General features: G+C 32.6%; 3 protein-coding genes and 1 long non-coding RNA gene across 28 annotated transcripts; 2 read left to right on the plus strand and 2 right to left on the minus strand.

Moving 5' to 3' along the window:
* Positions 1–2,837: 2,837 nt before the first annotated feature.
* Positions 2,838–7,364, minus strand: LOC105775203 (peroxisomal nicotinamide adenine dinucleotide carrier). The gene is made up of 11 exons (XM_012597737.2): positions 7,060–7,364; positions 6,886–6,963; positions 6,516–6,590; positions 5,239–5,369; positions 5,008–5,062; positions 4,669–4,779; positions 4,325–4,393; positions 4,150–4,257; positions 3,975–4,043; positions 3,769–3,823; positions 2,838–3,224 (listed from the first exon to the last, which is right to left on the minus strand). Exons 1-11 carry the CDS (start codon positions 7,138–7,140, stop codon positions 3,031–3,033), a joined length of 1,026 nt encoding a protein of 341 aa, XP_012453191.1. The 5' UTR covers positions 7,141–7,364; the 3' UTR covers positions 2,838–3,030.
* Positions 7,365–8,761: 1,397 nt separating this feature from the next.
* LOC105775204 (protein SRC2 homolog) lies at positions 8,762–10,073 on the plus strand. Its single transcript, XM_012597738.2, has one exon. It carries the CDS (start codon positions 8,940–8,942, stop codon positions 9,855–9,857), a length of 918 nt encoding a protein of 305 aa, XP_012453192.1. The 5' UTR covers positions 8,762–8,939; the 3' UTR covers positions 9,858–10,073.
* A 3,026-nt stretch (positions 10,074–13,099) lies between these two features.
* On the minus strand, positions 13,100–14,905 carry LOC105775221 (uncharacterized). The gene is made up of 3 exons (XR_001127685.2): positions 14,818–14,905; positions 14,303–14,374; positions 13,100–13,430 (listed from the first exon to the last, which is right to left on the minus strand). It is a non-coding gene; the product is annotated as an uncharacterized LOC105775221 (long non-coding RNA).
* A 1,333-nt stretch (positions 14,906–16,238) lies between these two features.
* LOC105775217 (disease resistance protein RPV1-like) lies at positions 16,239–24,151 on the plus strand. 25 transcript variants are annotated; one of them, XM_052622191.1, is made up of 13 exons: positions 16,239–16,852; positions 16,939–17,448; positions 17,538–18,645; positions 19,044–19,367; positions 19,617–20,938; positions 21,679–21,880; positions 22,015–22,066; positions 22,127–22,231; positions 22,376–22,519; positions 22,607–22,686; positions 22,828–22,903; positions 22,991–23,085; positions 23,580–24,151. In XM_052622191.1, exons 1-5 carry the CDS (start codon positions 16,368–16,370, stop codon positions 20,862–20,864), a joined length of 3,675 nt encoding a protein of 1,224 aa, XP_052478151.1. In that variant the 5' UTR covers positions 16,239–16,367; the 3' UTR covers positions 20,865–20,938; positions 21,679–21,880; positions 22,015–22,066; positions 22,127–22,231; positions 22,376–22,519; positions 22,607–22,686; positions 22,828–22,903; positions 22,991–23,085; positions 23,580–24,151. The 25 variants fall into 25 exon arrangements, with proteins under 25 accessions (XP_052478151.1, XP_052478152.1, XP_052478147.1 ...); XM_052622192.1 differs by having other exon boundaries at positions 22,138–22,231; XM_052622187.1 differs by having other exon boundaries at positions 21,679–22,066.
* Positions 24,152–26,739: the final 2,588 nt, after the last annotated feature.

Consider the following 26,739-nt stretch of genomic DNA (forward strand, 5'->3'; position numbering starts at 1 on the left):
GAAGTCAAGGTTTATATAGGGGCTTATGGAGTGTTCAGACGACGTCGTTTGCCTTTTGGGCCATTTTTTTTTAAATAGGATGATTTTCATAAATCTGTTCCAGGGTACAACTATTTGTCTAAACTCGTAAATTTATCCAAAATTTAAAAAGTTTTAGATAAAATATTAAGCTTGAAAAATAGAATTGAGTAAATAATTAAGTCTGTTTAAAATATGGATCAGATTTAAGCATCTTGAAGATTTAAACTCAGCTCGTTTCTAGTTTTATAATATGTTATTTTGTATTTTATGTTTGATTAAGTGTGAGTTAAATATTGAATTTCGAATTTCAAGTTGAACTTGAACTTGAAAATATTCAAACTCGGCTCGAGTTGATTATACTCCAGGTAGAATTGGTTCTTTTCTTTTCTTCTTTTGTGATTTTTTACATGTTTTCTCTTATCAAATGACTATTGGACATAAAAAAGTTGTCTTGGATAGGAGAATATAATCTCCATTCTCATGTTAGTCTTCTTCTTGTTTTATTCTATGATGATCTAGCTATTATAACTTGATTTCGGTCTAATTATTTTTTAGTCCCTATACTCTTCACAAGTTTAAAATTTAAAATTTAATATTTATACTTTTGATCCCAAGATTTAACCTTTTATTATTTTGATTTAGTAATTGAAGTCTTATTGATATTGCCATCAAAATAATAGCAATAAATTGGTTATATGGCATCTTTGATATAAAGTATTATACACATGGATGTTGAAATAAATAAATATGTTGGACCTCAGAGTTGTAAGGTTTTTCAAAATTGTTTTATAGAAGCATTGTGAAAGTCGACACTTTTTATTTGCTGCATATGGATTTTATGTGATTTAAAATCGATCATGTAAATCCTTTTAGGGTGTCGTCATTTAAATTTCATTCATTAAATTAAAAAAAAGTGGGGAAATTAAATTCTCGAGAATCAAACCCATAATTCTTTTGTCTATGCTTTAGCAAAACTGACTTTCAGAGCCCTTTTATACTTCTGTCTTTTCAGATTGATCTTAGAAAGAGCTTTTTACGTGCTATCAAAGTGATGATCACTGCAGGGCTTATCTTAAAGCTATTGATGTTGATCCAAGGAACCCAAATCTCTTTGTAGTTGCGGGATCGGATGGGTATACTCGCCTTTATGATATCTGCAATTATAAGTGTGATAGCTCAACTGATTTTGGTCAATCTATAGATTATTTCCATCCCCTCAGTTGATTGGTGATCGTCAAGTTGGAGTAGAAGGCTTGGCCATTTCAGATGATAGTGAGCTTCTCGTATCATACCGTGATAAGTCCATTTACCTCTTTACTAGGGATATGGGGTTGGGACACAGTGGAATTGAAGCTGTTGAAAAAGCTACTCCTCAAGTTTACAAGCGACATGGACCATCTGAGTTGGTGGAGGATGTGAGCTTCCTTGGACCTAAATCGGAGTACGTGGTTAATGAATCTGACTGGTTTGGCCGGATATTCACTTGGAAGAAGAAAGGAGGATAGCTTATTCAAGTAATAACAGCAAATAAACGTGGGGTTAAATGTATGGAGTCTCATCCACATACCGCAGCTGTGGTTAGCTGTGGAGATGAGGGCATCAAGATGTGGACACCAGAGGCTATTGATAAAGCTCTACTTCCAATAAACGTTGAAGAGGTATGGCCTTACTCTAATCTCTTACATCATCATCATCATCATCATCAAAATAATTTTGGGTATAAATAAGGCAAAATTGAGATGATAAAACTTCGAATCATTCCATAAATTTTGAATTAATTTACTTCGAATGTATATATTATTTTTTAATAGTGAGAGAGAGATTACGAGGTGTGATTTTTTGTTTGTTTGTTTACAAAGAGACTACAATATAGTTTTAATATTTATTCGCATTCACCTGTTTTGATATTTTGAAATTATTATTTTACTCTTATATAATATATTTAATAAATTTAGAAATAATAAAATTTGAATCATTTGATATATTTTGAACCCATCCATGTCAATTTTTTTTATGTTCATTGTGTGGTTTATTTTTCTGTTTAATTCATTGCTTCTAGGGACTGCTGCACATGATCTTGACTTGTCTATTTTATTTAACATTATGAAGATTGGCCTATTTACTTTTAACTTTATTAACAAATTCACCTTTAAATTAAACTCTAATTTTAGATTGGTACTTTAAATTCTTTTAGGTATTTAAAGTATCATATTATTATTATTTTTTTAAAAGAAGTGTATGAATAATTATCATAAAATTAACAGTCTAGAAATCACATTTAAGGAGAGATTTAAATTCTGATTAATATTTTATCAATTATTGTACTTTTTATAAATTTAAAATTTAATCTTTGCACTTTTATTTTAAGTTTTAAATTTTTAAATTTTAAATTTTAAATTTTAAATCCAATTGTTAATACCATTAAATTTTTCATTGAATTTGTTAATGTAACATTTTAAAATATAAAAAATCATTTGATAATAATGTAATTAAAAATGTTGAATGAGTTTGAATTCAACAAAATAAATTTATCAATGTAAACAATTGAACTTTAATTTTGAAATTTAAAAATATAGGAATTAAATTCTTAAAAATAAAACATATATATTAAATTCAAATTTACAAAGACATTTTAACCCTAAATTTTAAAAGGATTACATTGTTTTATTATGGTTTAATTATTTTCGCATTTACTTTTTTTCTCTTACCAAAGAGGGAAATGGTTTTGCTGGAACCTTTTTTTCATTCTATTTACTTCTTGTTTTCCTCTTTGTTATTCATAAACAAAACAATTTACCTAAAATTGATGTACAAAATTTGAACACAAATTAAATCTTGGGATTTCCAAATTCCATTCAAATATTACAGGTTTATTTCAAGGAGAAATAATGTTTATAATATATATATATTTAAATATATGCTATAGTTCGAATTTAATATTTTGACCAAACAACAAATTGTTGAAAATAAATAGAGGATGAGTAGGGGAAGAAGCATACTAGTTTTTCACTAAAGAGGCTTTGGTTTCATGGTATTAATGCCGTCTTTAATAAGCAATAATCGAACACCCTTGACAAGTTCCTCTTTAACCATGAACAACACGGCAGCTGCGAGAACGCTTTGTATGATTTTCGTGTTCATACCTTTGTAAAAACCGGCGAAACCTTCGTATCGGATCATCTTTAGAATAGCATCCAGAGTCCCTATATTGATTCAAATGATGGAAATATAACAAATTAATCTGAACCTTAAATCGAGACATGGAAATGTGGTTTCGTCATCATCTTTTTTTTTTATAAAGACCAACTCTGATGCGGTATCGTTATCAGGTTGCCACTGTTAGGTGTTCGTACTTAAAGACCCCAGAAGTTTTTAGCTAATTGTTAGACCATTCTATTAGGAATTAGATTGCATTTGCCCCCTCTACTTAAAAAAAGGGCAAATTAGTTATTGTATGTTAGATCAAATAGCAAACTAGTCATTTTGTTAAAAATTTCATCTATTTTTATTGTTAAAAACTGGTTCTTGTACATCAGCATAAGCATGCCACGTGTAACTGCATGGTTATTCCATCAACCAAGCCAAGCCAATTTTTAACAAAAAAAAAACCAATTTACTCCTCAATCTAACATACAATGACTAATTTGCTCATTTTTTGAGTAAATTGTGCAAAATGTAATCTGACTCTTAGTACAGGGCCTCTATGGTACTTTTACCACTAATTATTCAAATATTAGTATAATGTACCTTTGTAATGATGCCGTTTGTCCCCGGTTGTAACCTGTTTAGCTTGAAGCCTTGACTGTAAAAAGCACCAAGGAAATGGGTAAGACCGCATTTTTTCTTTATTTCGTAGTCTTCTAAGACATATCGATTCATAAGATTGATTCAGAATAGTTAAGAACAAGTTTTCTCTTCTAAAAAATGCATGTCTACATGTCACACAATCATACCTTTACAACGAGAAGAGGATATGTCACAACAGTAGCTCCGAGTTTGGCCAAAGCTCCAAGAAGAAATATCTAGAATAATTGGACAGTTCGTGCTGAGATTAAAATCTAGAGAAGACGAAATTCTCAAGGAATGCTGACATGATTATTAGCAAAGGGAGATTAACTCAGAGTCAACCTCCAAAGCAGTTACTCCATTGTTGCCCTGCTTACTAAGAGCTCGTCTTTTCTTCAACTTCTTCAACATCGTTTCATACAGCATAAATTGTATAGACGGATTGCTCACCTGAGAGAAACATCAAGAACAATCAATGAAAGACGCATAAAAGGTGGAAGGGTCACGTCTTACATACCATTATCAGTGTTGGGAATACACCTTTCCAGAAACCAAATAATCCAGCTTCATCATAGACTTCTTGAATCTACAAGTACTCCATTTGCAAAAGAATGTCAGAAAATCTAACATTTTAGTTGAAATCAATAAGAACAAAGATTCAAAGTAAGAAATCCAAAATTTTAAGATATTTACGAGTACTGACCAGGCCAGTATAATAAAATGAAACTCCATGTCCAAACAATAAGAAAATATTTATAATATAATATGACCATTGCTGTTTTCACTGCCTTGAGATAACTTGTATGAGTTTCAATAAGTGAATTACATAATGAACAATATAGATGGAGTGACTGTGCATACCACATGGCTCGTTCCATAAGAAAGAGGCTCAATGACCGGAAGAGCTGTTTCCTCTGGAGCAGTCGTTGCCAACCTATTAGAATGGTCTTTCTTAGAGATTTTTGTGTGAGTCTGCATTACAATAGTTGTTTAATTTAAACATTAACAAACATGTAAACTAAACAAGAAATAGAGATCCTCAAATTTCATGTGTCATTTAGTACTTGAAAAAAATGCAACTCTTTGCGTGAACTAAAAGAAAAGAGCAGATGGTAAGCATAAAATGATGCTGGGCACAGTGATAAAGAACACATTTAACACATTCACGGGGCCATATTTTCTCAAGGCATAATTTTTTACCTGCATGCGTGTCACAACTACCCAAATAGGATTTGTCAACAGAACATTTACGCACCTACACAGACAAATGGGTAAGCATATATTAGTTCACAGACATACAAAGAAGAGAAAATTACGACTCAATTGAGGATATTATGTGAAAGTAATTCACACATATGCTTTAAAATTCATGTAAGAGCTTTTAAAAAGCTGATATGGGGCAAACATTAGAAACACATAAAATTAGATTACCCAGATAAAGCTGCTACAACAAGTGAAGAAAGCATCCCAACTGATCCATCACCAATCCCTTTTTTCTGGCTTTGAAGTGCTGCGGTTTCAGCTTTGTTCCTGAATATTTGATAGAAATAATAATAAACACCCTGTATCATAGAAATGTGTAAGCTTTATGAATCCAGAAGGAAAATAAACAAACAGAATACTACTACTTTACACAGTCACTCAACGAAAAGAAAAACAGTTTATGAAAGCCAATAACAAGCAATCCATTTCAACGATAGATCAATAAGAAATCCAGTTTGAAAACATCCATAAAGTGTGTAGTTAAGAAACAAAAATGGCTCCATGCTCATAAGATAGTGATCAAGAATTTGATTTAGTTCAATAGCAACTTAACATCAATAAGAACATGTCAGTCCTAACTTGTATGGTAATTAATCTCATACCAGTTACATTTTGGGTTAGGGAACACGGTATTTCTGATATTCTTTTCATAAATGTTCCAGCTACAGTTTGAATTTTACATGGAATATGGTATTCAAGATATTGGTTTTCAAAAATATTAACAAAACTAAAGAATAAAGAAAAAATCTAGAAATAAAAAATAAATAAATGCACTGGTACAGATCTGTCATCAAATGGGGAATTTTAGGGTGAGCTTCACTAAAAAAAGCTTAGAAAAAGCTTTTACCAAAATAAATAAGATTTATCAATGTTTCTGAGACTTTACTAAAATTAGCCTTCTACCAAAATATCTAATTATTTACCAATATTTTTGTGGATTTACCAATTTTTCTAAGAGGTTTAGTAAATTCTTAGATATTTTGGTAAAAGCTTCTTCTAAGCTTTTTTTCAGTGAAGCTCACCCTAGAATTTCCCCACATGGGACCACTTATCATTTACATTGAAACTCGCAATTCATTTATCAGTAAGCTCTCTTAGCCGGTTTACAGTAGCAATTTGCCAAATAGAATACATCCAAAATGAACGATTCTCAAGGTAAAAAGCACGAACACCTCGGGGGAACTACCAATACTAAACTGGGTCCATTCTAACAATTCTTAAGTTCATAAATCCACTTCTATCTTTTCCCATCACTTTCTCAGCAACCAAACAAATAATGAAACAGTGTAAAACAAGTAAAAGGGGAAAAAATTACTTCCCACTTCCTATCCTTATTAATAGAAGATTCAATTTCATTTATTTCACTTGGCAACATTATCATTACTGAAATTAAACCAATAAAATAACAAGAACAATCATGCTATATAAATCTAAAAGGTTATCACCTGAGAAGCAGCTGTACCAACTAAAGAAGGAGTTAAGCCTCCATATAACCGTTCCCATCCTTCTTGTTTTACAACCTATTAACAAAATTAAGCCAAAAAAATAAAATAAAATCAAAACTAAACACAAAATTACTAACACTCTTCACTTGTTACTGCAAAATCAAAACAAAAAATTGATTAAAAAAATAAGGAAATCGTTAAGATGCAATATCAGTAATAATCTAATTACTAATATTCAAAAAAGAAAGTTGAAAAATCAAACAAGTAAACAGTGGCTAACTTAAAACAGCTCAATTAGCATATTCCGTTAAGTATTCAGAACTTTCCGTTAACTATAACGTAAAGCCGTCAACTATTTGAGAAAAAAAACCTGGCACATTTGTTCAATGGCGCCGACTTTCCGTTTCTCTTTCTTGAGATCACGCTCTGTTTGTTGACGAGCATTTACCTGCAGATCAAAGCAAAAAAGAGTAAAATAAATTTAATTTGAAAATTTTGAATTTGAAAACGGAAGTTAAAAAAAAAGAAGAAGAAAGAATCGTACAGTTTGAAGAGGATATGTGATGATTTGAGCTATGATCCCTCCACCGGCTCCAGCTAGTCCATTAATCAAAGCGTCCGACATCGTTTTCTGATCCCCGAGAAAAAAACTAAAAATTTTCTCGAGAAAATTTGGTGTTTGAAGACGTGTTAAAGAGATCTAAGGACTTTAGGAGAGGGAAAATGAAAGAAAGAGAGGGAAAAAAAAAAAGAGAAACAGCGGAGGGTATCTGTGACTTTGTATGTAGCGACTAGCGAAGAAGCGTACAAGACATTGCAATTTTCTTTGTTCTTTTTTATTTTGCTTGTTTTCGTTCCCTTTAAGAAAGCAAATGAAAGGGATTTTGGATTTTTTTCCCTTCAAAATATTAAAAAAATTTATGAATTTAATTGGACTATACACAATTATGACGTGATTATTATAAGAGTTAATTGTATCATACATCCTCAAACTATGATCTTATTCTAAATTAGTTTTCAAATTTTAAAACATTCTAATTACGTCTCTAAACTATTAATATTATATCAATCAGATCCTTTTATTTTTAAAACAGCTAAATGAAACATCAAGTGTTATGTAACTGAATTTAAAATGAATTTTTTAAATAGAACGTTGTCATGTAACTTTTAAAGTAAAAATTAAAAATAAAGTAAAAATTAAAAAAAGAAATAATAGATGATAAAACTTTTACAAAAGCTTGAAAAAATCAGAATTAATATTTTTAAAACATTTTTCTCTAATATTTCATTTTAAATTATGTCACATAAGATTTGATATGTTATTTAATAGTTAAATTAACGATTTTAGCAACCTGAAAAACCTAATTGACATAACATTAATAGTTTAGGATGTAATTAGAATGATTTAAAATTTAAGGATAAATTTAAAATAAAATCATAATTTTGAAATGTTTAGTGTAATTAACTCTTATTATAAATTAAAAGGTTAAAATTAACTGTCCCTGTAGTTTAATAAATTTTATAATTTAATCTTTCCACCTAATATTGAAAAATAAGCCACTTTAAACTATTTATCACAATTAATAACAAAAATAATTTCAAAACTAAAATTAAGGTAGTGAATTCCATTCCAATAATGTCTATGTTATCGGAAAGTTCCGTTCCAAGAGTAAACAGAACAATAAACTCTAGGTTTCATTCAAATACAAATCCTAATCAACATCGATCATACCGATATGTATCGTTGATTTCACTCATATCAATTAGTACAAAAATAAATTTAATTTTTTATTATTTATGTTGAATTTCTTGAATTATAGATTGTAATATGCAAGATATAAGATGATCTTATTGTTTAATTTATGTGAATTTTTTACTTATTTTTAAAATTGTTAAATGATAACTTGTAATTATATGTGAAGTTTATTAAAGAATATATTATATACGTATTTTTATTTAATATTTATTTAATTTTATTATTTAATATTTGTACATATTTTTTATATACATATGTAAAATATTTTTTAATAATAGCAATAAATCCAAAACGATGCACCGGAACAACTCCTTGTTTTGCTAAAAGTACGTATTTCGATAAGTAGAAGAATTAAAATGATTGTATTATAGTAAAAACCGTAAAAAAATACAGGGACCTTTTACAAAATATTACCAAAACTAAAAGTATACGATTCCCAAGACGAATGCACGAATGATCTCATTTGTTAAAATCGTCATTTTACTGCTCTTTTTCTTTTCTCCACTTCCTAAATCTTAAGCAAAGCCATCAAGTCCAGTCCACTCTCCAAATTCTTTCAAAAAATATTCCAGCTATCCTACGCACCGAAGTTATCCGGTGCACGTTAGCATCACCACCAACCAAAAGCAACGACCAGCGCCACCACCACTGCCGTCGCAGCTACCATCATGGCTACTCACTCTCGACCTCCGCCACCAAGACCACTTGACCTCGACTTGACGATCGTGTCAGCCAAGCATCTAAAGAACGTCAACTGGCAAAACGGCGATCTAAAACCCTACGCAGTCTTCTGGGTTGATCCAGACCGACGTTTATCAACCCGGTCGGACGATTCTGGCTCAACTCGACCTGTCTGGAATGAGCGCTTCACCCTTCCCCTTGTTGTTCCTCCACACGAAACCGTTTTGACCCTCGAGATCTTTCATTCCAAACCCTCTGAAACTCCGAAGCCTTTGGTGGCTACTCTCCGGGTTGAGCTCAAGGAATTACCCGACCTGGATGATGGTTCCAAGATCCGAACCTTTTCTTTGCTCCGACCCTCGGGTCGTCCCCAAGGTAAGATCCGGTTGAAACTTGGGATCCGGGAACGTCCTCTTCCACCACCTCATGATTACCATTTTGCCCCTCCTAGCTATTATTACACAAATGCCCCTCCTCCACCAAGATACTCTGCTCCGCCTTACGTTTCTCTTCCCCCGCCGCCTCCTCCACCGTCATCCTCTCCTCCTCCGCCAAATCCGCCTTACTCCTCCATCCCCGAGGGTTACCCTCCCTACTACTCCAGCCATTACTATTCCTCTCCGCCACCGCCCATGCCTCCACGTCCTTTCTTCGAACGAGCTTCCAGCTATGGAACCCCATCGGCGCCAGTAGATTACTCGCCGTACGATCAGAAGCCTCGGGGAGGTTCTAAAATTGGGGTAGGAACTGGATTATCTGTTGGAGCGGTTGCAGGGGCTTTAGGTGGAATGGCGTTAGAAGAAGGATTGAAATACGAAGAAGAAAAGATTAGTGAAAGGGTTGAGCATGAAGTGACTTCAAAGGAAAGGGATGATTATGGTGATTATCATCGCCCAGAATATTGATGGGTTTTTTAAGGCAATGATGATGCTGATGAAGGTTATGATGATCATGGCTTATATTTATAGATATTTGTGTATATAATTTGTGATCTGATAACATGTCTGTGCTTTTAATGTTTGGGATTAAAATGATCAAATAAAATGTGAGCTGAGAACAACTTGTTGATGTTTATTATGTGCTAATTTCTTCTGCTTCAAGAATAAATCTAAGTTTTAACATTTTCTGTTCGTTTTATGTTTAATCTTTTAGTTTTTGTTAGTTAGTTATTGAATAGTTTCTTTCTGGCTTTATTGAATAATGATCATAGGCGATTGAACTTGGAAATTAGGATTGACACTGTGTGATTCACACTGCTTGCTTCATCGTGCTTTGCTTATGTTGAACTAGATGCATTTATAAGATTATGATAGAATGTGATCTTTATGTGATTATATGTTTGTTATCAAGTTGAAGGCAGCTGGAGGCTGTGGTGGGTACCAAAATTCAGATATTAAGATTCATGCTTAATTCTATACAGTTACAATAATGGTTTTGTATCGATATTGATTGGTTTTAATTCATAGGATCAGTGGTGGACTTCATTCAGCCTAATTGTTTTAGTTTGCAGCTTTGGTGCTCATGCGATAGGCAGTAAGTAGAGATTTAGTAATCTCGTATCTAATACTCACTACATTTTACTTCAATGATATCTTCATCCATTGATTTCTGTTTCATATTTCTTTTAAAAGTTAGGGAATATGCTATTAATTCGGATCACCTGATATCTGATTTTTATTCCATCCAACTATTCCCTATATCTATATGTTAATTTGAAAGTCTGCTTATGTGTGAGCTTGCTTTTTGTTGTAATCTGTGATTTTCTCATGTGTGAGATTGGTTTGTGTTATAATCTGTGATTTTATCTTGATCTACTTGGTTGTTTTTTGTTGTGCTTTATCTCTTAGAATTATATGACTGCGACCTGTAGAGTTTATAAAAACAGAGTCAAGAGGGAATGACAGATATTTGGGAAGTATGCTTTGAGCTTTAGCTATATAAACAAAGACTTTTATCTGCATATGTTGAACTGGATGCAACGCATTTGGAAGATCAGTATTGTCAAGGTGTGCACCTAGGCACTCTGTTGCCTCGTGCCTGAGCATTAGATAATAGAAGTGTGTCAGACCCTTTTGGGTCAGGCTCGTTTAATCAGATGCATGCGCAGTGTGCCTAGGCGCACTTTTTTGTAAGACGGTAGGCATTAAGAAAAAACTGCCTCATTGAAGTTCCCTTTACTTTCTTCTATTTTTCGCTTTTTTCATTTGATATTCCTTTGCTAGTAAGAAAGGCACAGTATCAAACTCTGTACTTCTCAATCATGAGTGTTCAACGGCAGACATGGATGATAAGAAATCATTTATATTGACCAATAAATAAAATGCATATGTTGTAGATAAAGACCACAATGTAGAGTTTATTATATATCTTAAGCTATATATATACGTATATGTTTGTGTGTATAGACACCAAAAATGCACATATGTATATTGCGCTTTACTTCACTCAGGCTAGTCTTTTTGCGCCTTGCACTCGAGGCAATATAAGGGTTCTAACGTCTACGGTGCACCTTGCACTGTTGGCAATATAAGGCAATATAAGACTATGGTAGAATGAGTTTTGCTTGTGACTTATGTATGACTATGGTATTTTAAAATCATTTTGGTGGCAAATGTTGGGAATTTAGTAGGGAATTGAGCTGAATTACATACTAAAATACTGCCTAAAACATCTTATTAAGGTAATTTAATCATGTTTTTTATGGAAAAGGAGGGGTATAGTTAGGGGGTAATAGGTCAAGGACCAGGCTATATTCATAAATTTATGTTAAATGGGTGTTTTAAAGTTGGACACGTATTTGCTACTATGATCTCGTGCAAGTGTTGAATATGTGGATCCGACACTCACAGTTGGACACTAAGGTAACATGAACCAGAAATGAGTTCTTTCATTGACTTATTACATCTTTTACCTAGATTGTTCTTCTCCGCACCAGTTCATGTTGTTTCCCAGGTATGTTTTTAACTGTTTAGCTGTCACATTGTCACAATTTGTTGTCTTAGGCTTTGCAATTTGTCCGGGGTGTTTGACATTACATTGAACTTTAGAACAAAAGAGAACTAGGTATGTTTTTAACTGTTTAGCTGTCACATTGTCACAATTTGTTGTCTTAGGCTTTGCAATTTGTCCGGGGTGTTTGACATTACATTGAACTTTAGAACAAAAGAGAACTATCTTTTTAGTTAATTATAGTTAGCTTGTAAGTTGATTTGAAGGCAATTTAAGTGTAAGTTGTTTGAGGTTAGTCGCTGGAATGGTGGGAGGGGTGCTTCTGACCTCGTTTTTGTCCTCCATGTTTCATGGTGGTTTGACATCAATGCCTTTTTAGGGATTTTGCCGGTTTTGTTTCTCGACTGCCCTTGGTAAAAAGGGTGTAATCTTGTTGTTCCCTTAGGCTAGTCCTAAGTTCTTTTCTACCAAAAAAAAAAATTAATCATTCAAATTTGAAGATATTGTATAAACTATGAAGTTTAAAAGTAAATTTAAATAAAATTTAAGACTTGTTTTCAAATATTTCTTATCATATAATATTTCATATCATATAGAGTATTACCAGAGTTTACAGATTAAAAAGGCAGAAATTTCAAATATTTCATATCATATAATATTTAGGTCAGAAACCAATTAAACTTATATATACTGTCCCATATTCAAGCCCTCGAGGCTTTAAATACGCATTAGAAACAAGTCGAGACTAATTTGGAGACTTAGAGAATTTTTTCAAAATACATTAAAAATTGTCAAAACTGTAGGGGTCATACGGTCGTGTGGCCAAGCCGTGTGGGCATTCGAAATAGGGACACACGGTTGTGTCCTAGCCCGTGTTCATGCCCATGTAATTCCCTGGCTTTGGCCACACACTTGTGTGCCAGGTCGTGTTCCCTTTCGAAATGGCTTCGCATGCCCGTGTGCTAGCCTTGTGTCTTACACGATCGAGTCACGCGCCCGTGTGTTTGGCCGTGTGGACCTAAAATGTTCCTTAAATAACATATTTACCATTTCCTACAAGTTAGGACATTAAATAACTCAAAAATCATTCATTCAAAGTTCAAAACATGATCAAAGACATTCAAAACATGCCAAAACAATCATCCTAGGTGCCTAACCAATGTATCCTCATTGGTATCACATTTATAGCATCAAAACATATCATCAAAGCATCATTCAAATCTAAATTATAAAAATACCAAATTTAATCCATTTTGCCTAGTTCATGAGCACTTATACATCAACTTAAACTCATATACACATATCTAAGTTTAATTCAATATACCATGCCATAATATGGCTTCAAAAACAAACACGTTTATATATATCAAACTAATATTAAACTTATAATATTATTTACAATCAATCCACAAAATAACTGTTATTTAGACACCCTAGGTACATGCCAACACAAAAGATAAACATCACTACATTTGAGGTTAGGATCGTTGTTGGATGCTGAATTGGCGATCAAAAGTTAAGAACCTAATCTGTACACAGAAAACAAAATTGTACGCTGAGTAAAACTCAGTGATATTTCTATAATCCGAATATTTAAAAATATAATAATATAATATGGACATATTAATTATAAGGACAATTGAATAATTAAAACCACATTTATTCATACAATGACATTAGCCATTTAATACTCAATTCATAAATACACCATTTCATACCAGACTCAATTCTCGTCACTTGCTATATAATAGCTTTTCACAATTTGATCCACATAACATGATCTATTCCATATCCAATTCATGAATACATAATTCATGTATCTCATTTTCATGTTTCAATTCACTATCTCATTTTCAATTCACATGCAATATCATCCAATATCAATCATAGTATCGTTTTATTTAATTACCCTATTAACGCAACTCAGATTCGGACGGATACACGGATTTAACCAACACACATGTTTGGCACTCAGTGTCTCATCGGATAAATCCGAAGTAATATGCGCCCAGCACTATATACATTGACACCTAGTGTCCCATCGGTTAAACCGAAGTAAATTGGCACCTAGTGCCTCATCGAATCAAAGTCAAATAAATTCCTGAACTCTTCCTATCCTATGACATGCCATTTATATCCGACTAGCCCAATACAGTTAATAGAGTTCCAATTCACTTTTCAAATATAACCAATATCCAATATCAAATTTTCATATAATCACATTATCACATGTATACATATGAATTTAATTCAATTCATATAAATTTAATAAATTTATCACTTACTGAATCAATCAATTTCAATCGTAAAACACAATAGTTTTCACCTTCAATACTTACCATATACAAGAAATCAAAATGCAATAATTTTACAACTTAATTCAGATTATAGAAATACAAACCAAGAATTCCGAACTATTCGACGTCGACCTTATCTTTTCCTTTTTTAATTGAGGATTCCGGTATAACGTTAGCTACGGAATTAAAACAATGAAAATTGATCAATACAACATAATTCAATTTCATATTGAATATTTTAATTTTACTCAATATTTGCCTAAATTTTAATTTAGCCCCTAAACCAAGACTCCATTTTTATTCTTCACATTTAATTATATATTTTCATACAAATTCCATTTTAAACTAAATTTAACTTCCTATTTTCACTTAAATCCCTAAATTTTGAAAATTTTACAATTTAATCCCTATTACTCAAATTTTAGAATCTATTCTACAATTTAATCCTTTTTACTTTTAGCTTAAAATCTATCAATTTAATCATTAATACTAAAATTATTCAACATTAACAACCTTTAAAAACTCAATCAATGCTAAAATTTCAACATGAATCGAGTAATACTTAGTACTAGGATTCCAAAAACATGAAGATTTCAAGAAATAGACTAAATTTACTAACCAATTAAACTTGGAAAATTTTGGAGCCCTAGCCTTGCTTGCGTCTCTTCTTTTCTCCTTTCTTTTTAATTTGCTTGGCTTTGTCTTTCTTTTTCTTTTACTTAATGGATTTATCATTATATAATATATATTTTCTTAATACTTAAGATAACTTTAATTAATGCCGTCCTACTAAAGAGGCAAAGGTATAATTTATTCTTTAGTCCCTTTAATTATTCTTTAATCTATACTTCAACTTTCACCTTATATGCAATTTAGTATTTATACCTAATTACTCTTAATTTGAGCAAATTCACTTAACCGAAACCTAATTAAGTATACAACTAGCTTCGTAAATATTTATTAATATCTACAAGTTTGATTTAAGGGATCGAAGTCACGAGAATACACTTTTCGACACCCCCAACTATCGGGTCGTTACACATTTTCTATATAACACGAGCCTTCTAGAGATCCAAAAGAAAAAGTCTTTGGCTTGAAAAAAAAATACTCCCCAAAATTTAAGTGATGACAACTTAGATAGAAAATTCATGAACGGTAATGAAAAGTTTTCAAATTATCAATTAAGAATTAAACTTCTCTCATAATTGCTAAAATATATTATTTATCGATAAAAATCATTTTAACACATTGATCAAATTAGTCACGTTCAATTAAGTTGATTTTAACCACTTCTCCAATCAAATCTTGACGTAAAATGTTTAGCTTAACTTTACTAATATTAAAAATTTTAATTGAGAAATTATATTTTAGTAATTTAAAATTTTAAACATGTTTGATAACCTAGAATAAAATTACACGATAAATGGTTTTCTAAAAAATAGTGAAAAATGATAAACATGTATGATAACCCACATATTTCTCTTGTTATCTCAACCTTTTCTGGAATTTCTTTTGTGATTAAAGATTTTAAATAAATTTTTGTGTAACTAATTAATATAAATAAATAATACTATAACATGATTTTTTTCTTAAAATTACAATATTCTTTTATGATAAAAGAGTTTTTTTTTTTCATCCACTCTAAAATTTTAACCTGAATAGTTAACAACCTTACCTATTTGAATTAATTAATGACAACATAAAAATAAAGAGATCATTTTAAAGTAGAAGGACTAAATCTCAAATTTGAGAATAGTAGAGGGACCTGAAACAAAATTTGACCCTTTCCTAATTGGCTAATTTCATGGGGTCCGCACGCACGTTAGTTACCGATCCACCTTTGTTGACTAAAAGATAATTGGCTAAGCTCAAGTCGTCGCCTGTGCTTTTGCCTAAGCCTTCAATCTCTTTCCCATTTACACTTTTTCTTCTTACAATAATACCACAACCCAAATTTCATGGGGTCCGCACGCACATTAATTACCCATCCACCTTTGTTGACTAAAAGATAATTGGCTAAGCTCAAGTCGTCACCTGTGCTTTTGCCTAAGCCTTCAATCTCTTTCCCATTTACACTTTTTCTTCTTACAATCATACCACAACCCAAGCTAAACTCACTTGCTATATTTGTTCTCTCTTTTGCTTCAAGCACACTATCAATACTCTTTCATGGCTTCTTCTTCTTCATATTCTACTCTAATGAAGTATCATGTTTTCTTGAGCTTCAGAGGTGAAGACACGCGCCTTAATTTCACCACTCACTTACTTCAAGCTTTGGAAGACAAGGGACTTGATGTTTCCTTCGATGAAGAAAAACTGGAAAGGGGGGAGCAGCTTTCACAAGCACTTTCTCGAGCAATTGCAGTCTCAAATATCTCAATCATCGTTTTGTCTGAAGACTATGCCTCTTCGAAATCATGCTTGGTTGAACTCTCTGACATCATGGACCGCTATCGCGTCGGACAACAAATTGTTCGTCCCATCTTTTACCATGTTAACCCCTCTGATGTGGAGAATATTGGTGGGAGTTTTAAGAAATCCTTTGATGAGCATGAAACAAGGAGGTCAGTTGATGAAGTGAAGCAATGGAAAACTGCTTTTGCTGAAGTTGGTAAATTAGAAGGGTGGCATATAGATGGAAGCATCTCGGATAGGTAACTCTATTTGTCTCATCTCCTTATATTAATTGACTTATCTTCGTTTTGGATTTCATATATATACTTCTTCTATTATTTGCTAGACCTGAAACCCAGTCCATCGAGGATATTGTTGCGTATGTTATGCAAAAGTTGATGAAGCATCAAGTTTTCTTAAGCTTAGGTGAAGACACACGCCTCAACTTCTCCAATCACCTAGTCAATGCTTTGGAAAAAGTAGGAATTAATGTCTTCCCCGATAACGAAACACTGAAAAAAGGAGAGAAACTTCCACCAACATATTCTCGAGCAATTTCGGCCTCAAATCTCTCAATTCTCGTTTTATCTAAAGCCTATGCTTCTTCAGAATCACGCTTAGATGAACTTTCTGACATCATGGATCGCAAGCACAATCCTACTGACAAACATATTGTTCTTCCCGTCTTTTACCATGTTGATCCTTCCGATGTGCGAAATAGTGGTGGGCATTTTAAGACATCCTTCGAAGAACATGAATCAGAGCAACCAGCTGATAGAGTAGAACAATGGAAAACTGCCTTTGCAGAGGTCGGTAAATTAAAAGGTTGGCATATAGAAGGAGGCAAATTTGACAGGTAACTATATTTTTCTTATCTTGTTATTTTCAACTTATCTTTGTTTTAGATTTCGTATTTACTTATTTACATTTTTTGTTGTTTTCTAGACCTGAAACCGCGTACATTAAAGATGTTGTTGAAGATGTTATAAAAAAGTTGACGAATATTGGGTTTGAAAGTGCTTCTGAAGAATTGGTTGGAATAGAATATCAGAAAAATGCGATTTTGAAGCTGATTAAGCAAAAAGACTGTCGTGTAATAGGACTTTGGGGAATGGGTGGTCAAGGCAAATCAACACTTGCTGAGGCTGTATATAAAAAACTCTCTTCAGAGTTTGAAAGTCATTGGTATCTTCAAAATGTTAGAGAGGAAATAAAAAAACAAGGGAAGGAATCTTTACGAAATGAATTTCTTTCGAAATTATTGAAGTCAAATGTTGATATAAGCACCCCCACCATTGGACCCAGTTTTTCTCAAGAGAGACTCAACATGAAGAAAGTACTTGTTGTCCTTGATGATGTTGATGACTCAGACCAAATAGTTTGTATGGGTGTTAAACATTTTGGTTATGGAAGTAAAACCATTATAACATCAAGAGATAGACAAGTGCTTGAGAGTGGAGGAGCTGACACAATACATGAGGTGAAAGGGTTAAATGAGAACGATTCTCTTCAACTTTTTTCTACCTTTGCGTTTAAGCAGTTGAATCCCGCAGTTGGCTTTCAAGATCTATCCCGTAGGTTTGTAAAGTACACTCAAGGCAATCCACTTGCTCTTAAAGTTTTGGGTTCTGATTTAAATAAAAGAAGTAAGAATTATTGGGAAAGTAAGGTGGAGAAGCTAAAGGACTGTCCCCCAGAAAAGAAAATTTCAGAGACTTTGAAAAGTAGTTATGATGGGCTAGATTTGGTAGAGCAGAATATATTTCTTGACATCGCATGCTTCTTTAAAGGGGAACCCTTAGAAAAAACAAAACTTTTTCTAAGTGGCTGTTATAAGGGTGCAGAGTGTGGAATAAATAAATTGGTTGACAAATGCCTGATCAATGTCTCATATAAAGAGTTATCTGATTTTTATTTTGGATATGAAATTTCTATGCATGATATGCTTGAAGAGATGGGAAAGGACATTGTTTGTCAAGAATCTAAAACCCTTGGTAAGTGCAGTAGACTATGGAATCCGAAACACGTGGAAAAAGTGCTCAAATATAATAAAGTAAGCACTAATTATATTTTTTAATATACTTGAATGAGATATTGTCATTTGGTTGAATGCCAGTATATAAACCTATACATTTGATATCATATGAAGTATTATCCCTTTCAATTAGTATTTAGAAAATAAAATAATTATCATCATACTGGACACATAATGACTATGTCTTAGGTATAATATAGAGTCTGCTCAAGGATTATGACTTAGTTAAATACTTAATGCATTGATTTGAAAAATAAAAACAAAGAGAAGAAAACACTTTTGGTATGTAAAATTTCCTAAAAGTGCTCAATTAGTCTACTCCTATCCTAATATAATTATTTTTTTTATGAGTTATTTAACGGAATGTCCACAAATTTCTCCATGCTAATATTTGATAAATTGGTTTTTGTTATCAGGGAACTGATCGAATTCAAGGAATACAAGTAGACATTTCACGTATAAGTGACCTATTATTCCAACCTTCTGTTTTTGAAAGCATGATTAATCTTAGATATACTGTCTTCTATTTTCCTTGGTATTTTTTGGAGGAAGAGGACGAGGATTGTAAGAAGCTATATACATACCAAGATGATATTATATCTCTTCCGGATGAGCTAAGGTATCTTCGATGGGATTATTACCCCTTCAAATCTTTATCATCAAGTTTTAATCCAAAGAACCTTGTTGCATTGAAATTACCATATGGAAATATGGAACAACTTTGGAACGAAGGTCATCAGGTATGTATACTTTCGTACTTTCTTCATCGAAATTTTTTTTTAAGAAAAATAATTTATAATTGATATAGCATTTAAATAACATATTTTTATTAAATTTTAAAAAAAATAAATATAAAAGATATTATTCTATTTTTTAAAATAAACAATGGTGGGTGAATTAATACACCCAATACATCAAATATAAATTTTTATTTTGATAGAGTCTAAGTAAATGATGCTCTAACTACTTTATGTTCTCATCATCTGCAGGATCTTGTTCATTTACGGAAAATTAACCTTTTTAGATGTAAAAATTTAAAGAAGATCCCTAATTTATTAGGAGCCGTCAACCTTGAAAAACTTGCCTGTGTAGAATGCGAAAGTTTGGTTAAACTTCCTTCCCTCGCCCATTTGACATCACTTAGTCTCAAGAAGTTTCCGGAGATCCCAAATAACTTTTATGAGTTAGATTTATCAGAAACCGGAATAAAAGAAGTTCCTGATTTCATTGAGCATCTCGACAGACTTCGAGAATTGAACTTGACAAACTCAATGGTAAAGAAAGTATCAAGCAATTTTTCAAAGTTGAAATCCCTTAATTATCTAAATCTTAGAGGTTGTCCAATCGTCAAATCCTTGTTTCCAACTGTTGATATGCCCTCACCAAGCTTGAAGTATATGCATATGGATCGTTGCAGGAGCCTCAATTTACTCTCAGAGCTTCCACCATATCTGACCTACTTGAATGTAAATGATTGCACATCATTGGAAAAAGTTTCCTTTGCAGATCAAAATTTATATCAGTTTGGTTATTTAGATGCTGATGATGGTTATTCTAACGAGTTTACCATGCTATTCTTTAATTGCTTCAACTTGAATCAAGAGTCAATTAATAACATTGAGGCAAATGCCATGCTCAAAATTAGATCCCTAGCTAAGAAATGGGCAGCGAGATATGATTGGTTCAGGTTTTCTGTTTGGTTAGGTTTGTTTTGTTGTTTCCCTGGAAACAAAATTTCAGCAAATAAGTTCAAGTGTCAGAGCATGAATTCTTCCTTAAGTTTGAAGATAGCCCCAAATGGGGGTAGTGGGAGCAGATTTTTGGTTTTTTCTATCTGCCTTGTGCCTGATCTCACTCACTGCTATAGCTTTAGTCATGTTGAATGTTTTTGTGACTACCAACTTACAGTCGCCGATGGTGGTTATGAAAAGTTCGAAAGTACCATACCTTTCTCGGCTGCTAGTAAGCCAGAGAAATGCATGGGTGATCACGTGTTTATTCTATCTACCATCGAAATGGTTAAAAGAGACCAGAATTATGAGGAGGCATCATTTGAATTCTATATCAGAAATAGGTGGTACAAAGAAAATTTTATCAAGGTGAAGAGATGTGGTGTTCATGTATCTTACGTTGATGCAGAGAGTGAAACTGATGCTATAGAAATGGTCAAATGGACCAAAAGAAGCTTTAGACATGACGGTGAAGAAGGGGATGGATGCCCTAAACGATTGAAATAGTTTTTATTTCTTTTCATCTTTGGCTCTGGTTTTCAGGAGTTACAGCTTCTCAATTATGTCATCCAAACGCATAGGTAAGGTTTTCATTTTCGTCTCATTTTTTTCATATTATCATACATTTTTCAGTTTTTTTATTTCATTTTTTATATTGCCATACTTTTGTTTTTCACAATTGTTAAAACTAAATTTTCAATTTACTTAATTAAAACAAACCAGGATGAAGCTAGCTTGCTCTGCTTTATAAATTGCTAGTCATTTAGAAGGTGCTTTACCATCTTCGAGAAATTGAAAACTTGTAGTTCCACATTGTAAATGTTAAAAGCATAGTTTATGAACATAAAATGGAAATTTGTTCTATAGTTTGTGTTAGCTTCTTCTTATTATTTTTCTCTTATCCATTCCCCTGTTGTGTCTGTGTTCTTTTGTAGGTATAGAATATATTGTCCAAGAAGGAAATTCTCCATATTAATTGATTTGGAGGAAAATTGAATGTCAACTGGAGAGATTTCAATACAGTAACAAAAAGATCCTGCTTTGGAGTTGATAAAATATCCATAAACAGCCCAAATTAATAGGATCGTACTCAAAATATATATGTAATTAGCTCATAAAAGTACGTCATTTTAGAGTATTATAAATAGGGGTTAGTGGTAGGTGCCCAACTTTAGATATTAAGATTCATACTTAAATTATTCAGCCTCATTGTTTAGTTTCTAACATCGGTGCTCATATGTTATCAACTCATGATTACATGATTTCATGTTAATTAGAAAGATTGGTTTCTCTTATAACCTTTGCTTTTATGTTGATTCAGGAGTAGGTGTTTCCTATTTGTTGTGAGATTCGATACTCAACAGAACTTGCAGATTATGGATGGTTCTGATATCCTCTTTCTCACCAACAAAACAAGTTCCCATGAAATTTCTGGTATTAAAGTCAAGTTTGTGACCAATGCAAAAAATTTTTAGCCAATAATGAGTTGGAGCTTCAGCCATATAAGGAGGAACACCTAAGCTGTAAGAGCTTCAATTTCTTTTACTTGATGCTTATTTTATTTATTTGTTTGAACTGATATTTTGAGACAATGCAAGTTGTCAACATATTTTCCTTTTTGATTCTATTCATATGATGGTTCAACGCAAAATTGAAGGAATCTTTTGAATACCTTTTCTGGGCTCTGGCAATTCAGTCTTGGTGGAGAAGTAAGTTACCTTTGACTTATTATTATGATTTTAGGTTCATCTAATGCTTATTTTTTCTAGATTTATCAAAGAAATTCCGAGAGTTGCTCGTATCTCAAATCTTGTGGTATGAACACATGGAGCTGGAGGCAAGCGTTTGACGGCTATCATTCTCAAGTTGGATTGGTGAGCTTATGTTTATCCCATTGAGGAACCCAAGAAGATACTGGAAAAATATTAAATGATTTGAGTTTAGTTTGAAGTGAAGAGCTGGTTCCATGGTAGAGCCATTGGAATTGATATATTCTTATCTTGGATTTTGATTATCAGATCAGTTGGGGCTGAAGTCTCTTTGTATGTTATTGTGGTGAGGAGATATTAAGATTCATGCTTTATTCTTTTCGGCAGTTGACTCCATAGGATCTGTGGAGAACTTCATTCAGCTTCATTGAAAAGTAGAGATTTAATCATCTGGTATCTCAATATACTCATTGCATTTTCCTTCAATGATATCTTGATTCGTTGATTTATGATTCATTTCTATTTATACTGGAATTGTAGTCGCAGATTAAGGCTGGGTTTGATATGATATCTTCTTTCTCACCAACAAAAGCAAGTTCCACTAAATTTCTAGTGTTAATGTACGGTTGTGCCCTATGCCTAATCTTTTTTAATCTCATTTTGTAGAGTGCTTTTTACTTGCAGAGTTTAAAGCAATGTAGTATAAGTCAGCCAAAACCTAGAGATTAAAGCTTTGACTTTTTAAATATGCTACTGTGAAGGGAATGAAGATGTCAGTGATTGGTTTAAGAAAAGCAGATGAGGAAACAGAGTCAAGACGACATTAATGGCAGATGAGTAAGCTTCTAATTCCTTCTATTGACTTACTGCCATATATTTGTGGCTGAACTGAGACGTCGAGGCTGTATTGCAATTTGTTAACAGATTTTCCCAGTTGATATCATTCAACTTTGCTTCAATGCTTTCTGGTTTTTGGAGCTTTGGAGAAGCCATATGCTCTTGCCCATTTAGCCTTCCTGGTGAGCTTAATTACCTTTGTTTCATCGTGATCTTTTACAACCTTCATGGCCATCTGATTTTTTAAACACAAATGATTTGGGTTTAGTTTGAGTTGGTTTCAAGGTAGAGCCATTTGACTTCATTATCATATCAGTTTGGGCTGAAATTTGAATTAATTTTCCTTTTTTTGTATTTTAGATTATCAGAGGTTGAACTTTGATTTGATTTTTGTGATTAAAATTCCAGAGTTTTACTCTCTTTTTGGATAGAAAGGATGAATACTGGAATTGGCAATCAGGGACTTTAGTCACTAAGCATTAACTATTCTATCACCTTATGTTCTTCATATAATTTGGATTTAATCCATTTGGTTCATGCATTCATTTTTATGAGCTTCGAAACTTTGTCTTTACAGTCACTTTCTCTAATCCTAAACTATGATTTTACTACAAGAGAAAACACAAATTATACTACTCTGATTATTTTATATTGCATTATTTACACAAATCTGTAGGTGTTGATCTTAGCTGAACATGTTATGCGGTTGCAGTGTGATGTTTGTGTCTTGAAACAAACGATGCCATTTTCCATAACCATTTGCTGCATACAGTGATTCTTCGTTGTGAATTTACAGTCACTGTTTTGGGAGAATGATGTTAAGCGGGTGCCGGAATTCCAGCAGTCGTAGAACGTGGCTGTGATTCAGCTATTATACTGTGCTTGAAGCTTCCAACTAGAGCATGACAGTTTCATTGTGTATCAATTCAACCTCGGATACTTTTGGGGACGTATCCGAGCTAATCGATTGATCCTTCAAGTGAAAGATATTGATTTTCGTAAATGTCTTGCCAAGGCATATCAGCCAAGGATGGGGTGGATCGGATTTTAATGTTCATGGCATTGTATTTATTGACATTATACATTATGTTGTATTGTTGTTTTTTGTTTTACGTGTTGTTTGTAAGCTCCGACTCAAGTTAGCAGTTGAAGCCATTGAGGCTTTATTTTAAGGTTTACACTTTGTTTCCTTTATTTTATATGATCTTCAAACGATGTTTAATCAAATTTATTCCACTTGATTGTAAACTTCATTGTATTAAACTTAATCATTTTCATTAGATTGTAAAATTAGGTAATCTTATGATGATAGGCAGCAGATTTAAAAGGCTTTTCAAAAGATAGAATCTGATGGGTTTGTAAGGTCCATACGCACATTGAGTGATAGATAATTGGGTAAGCTCAAGTTTTCATTTTTCTTGCAGAGCAATAGAAACCCATCAAATATCTAAATAATTAGACACTGTAAAGACTTACTAAATATCACACAAGGGATCAAAGTATATATAAGCTCTCAAGGGTAGGCAAATCCAAATATTTATTTGCTTTTAAGACTTACTAATCTATAACAATGGTATCTCCTATTGATCTTGATTACATCAAGCTCTAAATCAGTTGCTAAGCAGTTTAGGTGAATTCATGTTTAATTTGTCTTCATTTAACAAATTCAGACAGCTACATTTGTGTAAATGTGCAAATGTTAATGCTAAATTTGTTGATTTTTTAGAATCAAGATCAAATTGACAAAAATGCAAACATGGAGGGCTAAATTTATTGTTATTCCAATATCAAAATTATGTGAATTTGATAGAAGGCATTAATGAAGTAGTTAAATGTCCTTATTCAATTTTCAAAATTTATTTGTTGCTCACTTTCAAAATTAACAAAGATTAAATTTTTCTTCTTTTAAATGGATCAATTTAGTCAATTTTGAAATTAAGAAAAACTAAAGAAGTCATTTTACCCAAACTTGCCTTCCCTATGTTAGAAAGGACTAACAAAGAAAATCTATCATTATTTCACCTAGGAAAATAGAAACATCACACCCTTCCTTCCAAAGATTTTTTATTTAGGGGGAAAAAAGTGAAAATTATTCTTCAAGAAAGTGGTAGGAAATTTAAGTTCAATTCAAAAGTGGCAATTATTCTTAAGAAAGTTATACAAAATTTCAGTTCAATTGACTCAAATGAAAAAATGTGTTCAAGTCATTGTTTTTGTTAGGAAATTCGTAAGAAATTTCATCACAACCCAAAAAGAAATTCATGAATGGTGACAATTGTTTTTGAAGTTGAACGTTTGGTTACGAAATCAACTAATATATATTTTCTTATAGATGATTTACTCATACTAACACATTAAATAGGCCCTTAACCTTTATCACTTTATCTAAATAATCTCGTGTACTTTTATCATACCTAGAGGTGATCATGGGTTGGACGGCTCGGCTCGACGGCTTGCCTGAAATATGAGAGGACTCGGGTAAAAATATAGGCCCGAAATATGAGTTTGGGCAAAAAATGGGGCCGTTTAGAAAATGAGCTGGGCCTCGGGCAAAACTTTTTTGGCCCGAACCTAGCCCAGCCCGAATATATAATAAATAAATATTTTTTAATTTTTTTAATTTTAAAATTCTTTTATTTTTATTTTTTATTTTCAAAATAAAATTTTGATGTTTATTAAAAAATGGGTTGGGCCGGGCCGGGCTTGGGCTTAGGAATTTTTTCTCGGGTCGGGCCTGAATAAAATTTTAAACCCATATTTCGGGTAGGGCCCAGCCTGGACCTAGGACACAGGCCAAATTTTTTCTAAGTCCAGTCCGAACTTGGCCCGGCCCATGATCACCTCTAATCATACCCGACATAAGCCTTTAAACTTTATTTGTTATCCAAATAACTTTTAATTTTTAACTTGTATCTAGAAAAGTTTTAGTCTCCCATTGGAAGACCTTGACTTGGAAATTAACACTCCCTTCATCATCATCGTCATTTGGAACAAGTTTTCTTGTTGGTCAAAACCCATTGGAAGACCTTGACTTGGAAATTAACACCCATCATTATCATCATCGTCATTTGGAACAAGTTTTCTTGCTGGTCAAAACTCCCTTTTAATACTCTTTCATGCCTTCTTCTTCATCAAAGTCCACATCACCAGAAGGCTAATATATAGACTTAAGGCGTAAAATATGGTTGTTTATATAAACTCAAAATCCTTTTGCCTTTGTTTTTCTAAATAATGTGAAATATGAGCTTTTATATAGATTCATAATCCCTTTGTGCTTTGTTCTTAAGCAATACGAGATTTATTATCCTTTTAACTAACAAAAGATTTCAGTTAAACTTTGCACAACAATAAACACAAATAACATATATTAAATGGTGATTATAAGTTGATGTTGAAATTCAACACTCCCCTCATCACCAACTTAGTTTAAAATTAACATGTCATTTGAAATAAGGGCTAATTTAAACACAGATAAAAACATTGGGGTTTATTTGGGTACAACAAAAGTAAACCAGTTCAAGGACTCTTTTAAGAATTTAACCTTTTGCTGAACATTATCCCATTGGAAGACCTTGATTTTTGCGGGTAAAATATACAAATAAAGAAGACTGTCATTTCCTGGAAAGTGTGAGAGTGACAATTTTCTTGACTCAGATAATTAGCTAATCTCCTCCAGTCATTGCCTTTGTTAAATCTCATATTCTCATTGTCATTTAATACTAGGATGCCAAAGCTCCCTTTGTGTACTTTCCTCTCTTCTTCCTCAATCTCACAATCCATACACTTTCATAGCATCTTCTTCATCTTTTTCTCGTCAAATGATACATTATACATGC

This window comes from Gossypium raimondii, chromosome 10 (genome assembly GCF_025698545.1).
Source record: "Gossypium raimondii isolate GPD5lz chromosome 10, ASM2569854v1, whole genome shotgun sequence".
Classification (NCBI taxonomy): Eukaryota; Viridiplantae; Streptophyta; class Magnoliopsida; order Malvales; family Malvaceae; genus Gossypium; species Gossypium raimondii.